The sequence below is a fragment of the Etheostoma cragini genome, chromosome 24 (genome assembly GCF_013103735.1).
Source record: "Etheostoma cragini isolate CJK2018 chromosome 24, CSU_Ecrag_1.0, whole genome shotgun sequence".
Lineage (NCBI taxonomy): Eukaryota > Metazoa > Chordata > Actinopteri > Perciformes > Percidae > Etheostoma > Etheostoma cragini.
Window position 1 is genome coordinate 103,766 of NC_048430.1, and position 6,775 is coordinate 110,540.

The following is a 6,775-nucleotide window of genomic DNA, read 5'->3' on the forward strand; positions in this document are numbered from 1 at the left end:
AGGTTAGGCATTTAGGTTTGATGGTTAAGGTTAGGGTTAGGGTGAGGGTTAAGGTTAGGCATTTAGGTTTGATGGTTACGGTTAGGGTAAGGGGCTAGGGAACGCATTATGTCAATGACTGGTCCCCACAAAGATAGTGAGACACACTTGCATGTATGCGTGTGTGTGTGTGTGTGTGTGTGTGCATCCAGTGTTGTTCTATTTGCAGCCCCAGAGAAGACCCACACAGTGTGTAGAGGATGAGTGTGAGCAGTAGGAAGCGTATCCCAGTGCTGTCAGTCCCAGTTTGAGTCGGGGCTGCAGCTCCCCTCCACACAGTCCATCATCCTGTCTAGTTCAAAGACCCTCTAGCTGCAGGTCTTTGTCAAAGCCCGGTTGGATATCTTTTATGTGCAAGATGTAGAATTTCTTAGGAACGACTTTGATTACTTATTTATTCCACTTCACTCGTGTGATAGTGCCAATATTTTACACAAAAGTGCTCAGCCTGCTCTGAAATTCATGTTGCTTTATTGTAGCCTTTTTGCCTTTGAATTGTTTTTGAAGTCACTCTCTCTCTCTCTCTCTCTTCCTCTCTCTCTCTCTCTCTCTCTCTCTCTTCCTCTCTTCCTCTCTCTCTCTCTCATATCTAACTGGTTTCTCTGGGTTCCTGTTCTTGCAGCCCCCCACCACATCTTCCCCACCTTCCACACCCCGATCCCGATTGACATGCGCCATCACGAGGGACGCTACCACTACGAGCCCCACGCGCTGCACGCCATGCACGGGTAAGTGGCCTTTTTCTTCTTCTTCTTCTGTGTATATATTTCCTAAAAATGGACTTCAACACGTCACAAGATGTGTCACAGATTCTGAAGACACAGGTTCAAGTTAAATCCATCAGTTCCCCTTCGAGCAGCGTCGGTTACGACACTATAAGCGTTCCCGTATCTCGGGGAACAAGGGTTACATACGTAACCCGAGACAATCTCTTTTGATGCAAATGTGTATTTCCCTTTCAGTCACTACTGAACGGCGCAGAGCTTTTTTAACTTTGGAGCATTCAAGTGGATGTTTGCAGGCGCAGATGATGAGAGCTGAGCGTTCGCCAACTCCAATATCAAAAGCAGATGACAACATGTTGACTTCCAAAGTGAATAATCAACGCTGGCTCTGAGTCCCCCTCTGCAGCCTCTTGTTTCCGTACAGTTTGATTATGTGGGCGAGCTTCACTCTTCGGGCTCCCAACGTCTGGGGATGAAAACAGTCTGATGCTTTAAGAAGTCTGAAGTTTGCTTACTAGGATCCAGACTCAGTTAGAGAAGTAAAAAGATCTCTCTCTGAGTAGCTGAGGTGCCACTGAGCCACTGAGCAAGGCAGTTTACCAACTGGAATCTAAGAATGGGAAGTTAATTGCAACAGAATTGAGAGAATCAGGTTGCTCCCAACGTTGGAGCCGTTCCTTTAAACCTCTGCTTCTTCCTTTTTAGATGTTTTTAAAAGGTGGATTTTGTTCCTCTGGGATGAGTACATGAACTTGAAGTGGTTTTGTTGTCGAAGGTCAAGGTGCATCTAGCGTTTACCTCCCTGGTGCATATATTTTAGGACTGTCCTAGATTATAACAATTTCGGAGCTTGCCCAACACATCAGACAGAGACATACAAGCAGTGTTTGTTTAATTCTTGCCAGGTTACCAAAGGATCACCCGTTAATTATTAATTAAATAATTTATCACATTATAAAAAATAACAACTGAACTTATCTGCCGCCATGGGGGAGTTTTATGTAGAAACGAGGAGTTGGAAGACGCCACTACTTTATATTAAGGGGTCTCAAGCCAAAAAGGTTGGAAGCCACTGGTTTAATCTCTAACAATGCATCAAAGTTCATTTGTTTTGTTCTTAAAATCTTATTCTACAAAGCTGTAATCCCGGCTGTCATATAACCAGAGAGGAGTAAAAGTGTTGTGTTCCCTCCTCAAAGGACAGAAGATAAAAAGCAAACCCTAAAGTAAAGTACGAGTGTACTGTACTTAGTTGTGTTCCACTTCCTGTTGCGGGATAATAATAAAAAAGTAAGAGAGACATCCATCTCTGCCAGTTGGCTCGTGTCAACGTGCTCGCTCCATTAGCGGCGATCGGCAGGGCCGGATCCATCACCGATGACACAACACAGCCAACCTGGGTCCAGCACCTCTTTATATTCATTAATGGCTTGTTGTGGAGCTAATCTGTGTGGTGCAGGCCGCGGTGCCCCCGAGCTGTAGCGCCATAATTAAACTCCCGGGGTGTAGAGGTCACCGCAGCAGCGCTGGTGGTGAGTCTGGCTTCAGTAACAGATCCCATTAGTTACCCTGGCTTGTTCTGCTTGTGTTATACACACACAGCGCTGAACACAGTTCAACTCCACAGATCCGGTTATTGGTGTAAGGACACGTTAGATTACATTTTTAATTAAAGAAAGGAACATTTTTTATGTAGAAAATGAGCTTAAAGAGACACAAAACATGTCGGAAACGGTCAAAAGGTTTGATTCTGCAGCTGTGCTCAGACAACATCCGTCCTATTGTTGTTATAGTTGCTTTTTTCTTGCAGGATAACGCAGCTCGAAGCAAAGACTCATTTGAAAAGCGCATTATTCACACGTGAGTGGATCTGAGTCTGTGGCACGCTCTGACACATCGAGGCTCCCGCACGACTTCAGAGTTACTTTATCACTGAAGAAAAACCGGCGCCGGGACAAAAAAAGTCAATAGAAGTCTCCAAATAGTGCTCTTACATTTAGATTCCCAGATTTGATGGTGATGCATACTTCGCGCCTTGCGGGAACAGGGCTATTCATCACGCCTGGCTGGGAGAAGTGGGGGGGGGCGGGGGAGGAGGGGAGGCTGTCCACGGACTCGGCCACCTTGATTAATGTGATTTGATCTTGACAGTGGACCCCTAATTCATCAAGACCTTGATCTAGCTGTCGCTCCCCCTTGCCTGTGCCAAATTCACCTAATTACAGGAACATTGCGCAGCAAATTAAGCGCGGTGTCATTTGTCGCGTGGCGCGGCGCTTTGTTACCGGCTCGTGGCAGCGTGTCAGAGGTCCCCTCCTTGATTGTCTAACATGACATCTCTGCGCCGGGCCCTTTATCATTGTTTGCATATACCGTAATGAGGGGGCTGGTTATTTTGTCAAGCCTGTCATAAAAAGCTGCTCTTCTTTCACCGGATAGTGAGGAGGGGTTTCTTCCCTCGCTCCACTGTCATTCGCTGAGCCCAGAGGAGCACATGGGGGAAAACTTCCTCCTCCGTGACGGCATCTCTGTGGACGGAGCGAGGCTGGAAACCCCCAACATGCAAGAAGCTGAGCTCTTAAGGGCCTGAGACTCTACAAACACAGCTACGAGTGGACCAAACCTGCAGCTCCCCACAGTCACACACAGACGTTCTACATGCAGTTTAAAAGCTGAATTATATTCAAGTTAAAGCAATACACTGGCTTCTCAAACGTCAAGTAAACCACGGATAAAATCAGGGTTCTCATACTGGGTTAACAGACTTAGACTCCTTTAATAACCCAGGGATTTCTGCATGAATACCATGGGTGTGTTGTGTTGACTGGTTACAAGATTAAAACATGGCAGCCAATCAGTTCATGTCGTCACCTGGAGAGAACGCCAAAAACCTTTCTAAGATGTCGGCTTTACTTCCAGGATTAGCGGCACGCTGAATCTGTGCAGGTGTGTTTCTCGCCTGCTGGCCCAGAGACTTCACATCCCAGGTTTTTAAGGCCCTTTTCTTGACTCTACTGAAGCTTTCACATACAAAAAACTTTCATGGATTTAAAACTCAGAATATACCTTAACCCGGGTCAGCTCGGGTTACGCGTCTGCACATGCTCAGTGGGTTAAACTGCCCCTAAAAACCTATGCTTTTGTGCTGCGAATGCCCAGATACATGGACGGCTGTGGGTTCAATCCCTGGCCCCAGTCCCATGTCCAAGTGTCCTTGGGCAAGACAATGAGCCCATAGTTGCCGAGTAAAAGTGGGTGAATGGTGAATGTTTCCTGTATGACGTAAAAGCCCTTTGAGTAGTTGTTAAGACTAGAAAAGCGCTGTATAATACAGCACATTTACATTTACATGTTGAATTAAGCAGCCCCAGATCAGTGTATGCACGTTAAACCTGGACCTACGTAGCTCCTAAGGGGGTCTGGATTTTAATAAACTAGAAGTCCTCCTGAAGCTGCAGCACCAACGTGAGAACCTCTCTTTGCTCTTCATACTTTACTTTCAACACACTGATCCCTGCGTCTGGACTTCCTGCTGCCATATGGGGCAAATAATCCAAGAAACAAGTGTGCAAAGTTGCCATTAAGTTTTTCAGATGAAGCGTTTTTGCACAAATGCACATGAAGAAATGGAGGAAACTAAAAATCTCTCCATCCTGCTGTGAGGACAGGACGACGTGCAGGATGAGAGGATGAAATGAGTTTTTAAGGAGGCCATGATTTGCAGCTCCATAATCTGTTTGTTTGCATGTAGGTCATTTCTCCCTCTGCATGAGAAGGAAGGCGTTGGGGGGGTTGCGTGGGATGGGGGGGATTGGGGGGGGGGGGTTGCCTGTTAAGTTTGAGGCGTCCGCCTCATAAACCTACAGTGGATTCAGCCGCATGCCGGACGGCGTGATTTATCTAAATCAGAGCGCTCCCTGAGCCCGACACCGGAGACGAGACTCACTGTCACACTGTAATTCATCGCTGGTGTCGCCAAGAGACACACACACACACACACACACACACACACACACACACACACACACAAACATGGTCAAAAATGCTCGTACAGTAGCTTTAACCAGACAGATGTAGAGGAATGCTATATGATCTTCCATGTTCCTCACATCTAACTTTCACTGAACGCTAAATAATATAATAAGTAATTTGTCATTTTAAAGCTGCTCCATTGTGTGGATTTGCAGCTTTTCTCTGTTTTAAATCATTGGAAAACATAGAAAAACATAAAGGATCAGTTAATAGCTGCAGACCTAAATGCAGCGGAGCAATATCACACAAATGCTGAATACTTTTATAGAAATCCTTGGTGTTTGCCAAGCTTTCCACTTCATAAACAATCTAAAATCCAACGCTAACTCTCCATAACCAACAGTAAAAATCTACATTTCTATATTCTCTTGACTGAGCGTTTAAACAAGTCCCACACCTCATTAACGTTATTATATAATATATCACGTCTGTGCCATTAAAAACAAACGTCAACAGCAGAGAATAAGGTAATGTCTGCCAGGAGGTGTGAGAGCCGTCGGCTTCCTTTAGAGCTTTAAACCACGTTTCCCATGAGGCTTTGCTGTGTTTCACAGGTAGAAAACAAATGGAAGTGTTTTTGAAATAGTATTGAGTAAAAGTTGACATATTCCAGTCTGTGATTATCATCAACATCCATTCCTTTAATTTTAGTCTCAATAATTCCTAATTTCTGCTTTTGTAACTCAAACATTAGGTATAATTTCCTAAAAATGAGGTTTATTGACCATTAATTCAAAAAATAACTGTAAACTAAAGCTAAAGTTAATAAGTTAGTGTTGTGTAATAGTAAACAACAAAAAAGGGAAAAACATTGAAAAAAAGCTCAAAAACTTGTTGATTTTGACGGGATGAAAACACGAAGATTAGGATATATTCTAAAATGGGAAGAAGTGACTTAACCCTCATGTTGTCTTCGGGTCTAATTTGACCCGTTTTCAGTTTTTTTCACCACAAAAAATGGCCCTTCAAAATAAGATGAATATCAAACTACTGGAAAAAAAACATCAGAAAAAGAACCCGCTACTTTGAAAAAGTGACAAAAATGTCAGAAAATGCGATAACTTTTTTTCAGGGTCGACGGTGAAGACAACACCAGGGTTGTAACCATAACAACGTGCCAATCCTCCTCCAGAGTAAAGCTGTTAACACAATAACAAGAGTCTAGGACTGACTGAAATCCCCCCCCCCCCAGGACATGGTCCAAGGGCCGAGCATTGTGTCTGCAGACGCTTCAAATTGCGATTGTTGGAGCTCGTTATCACAGTAAACTCAGATTCAAAGGCAGGCCGAGCACACCTGCAAGAAAACATCAATATTTCACGCACACACACACACACACACACACACACACACACACACACACACACTCTGTGGGGACGATTATGTTTTTGGGTGTGAGATCTGATCCTTATCTTCTTCTGAGAAAGAACAATGTGATGCAATCCACCCATCTGCCTGCGAGGTGATGAAGCCTTAGTGTGATGATGGAGAAGGTGTATTTTTCATGAAGTAGCCAGGTAGAAGTGGAGATGTGAGAGCTGAAACATCACTAACTCGCCGCGGTTCGGCCTCTACGTACAGATGTCGTTTGGCCTCTACATGCAGATGTGGTTCGGCCTCTACATGCAGATGATGCGGTTCGCCCTCTACGTGCAGATGCGGTTCGGCCTCTACGTGCGGATGCGGTTCGGCCTCCACATGAAGATGCGGTTTGGCCTCTACATGCAGATGTGGTTCGGCCTCTACATGAAGATGCGGTTCGGCCTCCACATGCAGATGTGGTTTGGCCTCTACATGCAGATGCGGTTCGGCCTTTACATGCAGATGCGGTTCGGCCTCTACGTGCAGATGCGGTTCGGCCTCTACTTGCAGATGCGGTTCGGCCTCTACATGCAGATGCGGTTCGGCCTCTGCATGCAGATGTGGTTCGGACTCTATGGCCTCTACATGCAGATGTGGTTCGGCCTCTACGTGCAGAT

General features: G+C 45.3%; 1 protein-coding gene across 1 annotated transcript in view; it reads left to right on the forward strand.

The window, feature by feature from the left end:
• Nucleotides 1–665: 665 nt before the first annotated feature.
• The window catches only part of LOC117939650 (zinc finger protein GLI2-like), a 37,130-nt gene continuing 31,020 nt past the window's right edge, over nucleotides 666–6,775 (forward strand). The window contains exon 1 of the mRNA XM_034865120.1: nucleotides 666–767. Coding sequence (XP_034721011.1) covers nucleotides 709–767 — 59 coding nt within the window. The 5' untranslated portion in view covers nucleotides 666–708. The remainder of the gene's footprint in view (nucleotides 768–6,775) is intronic.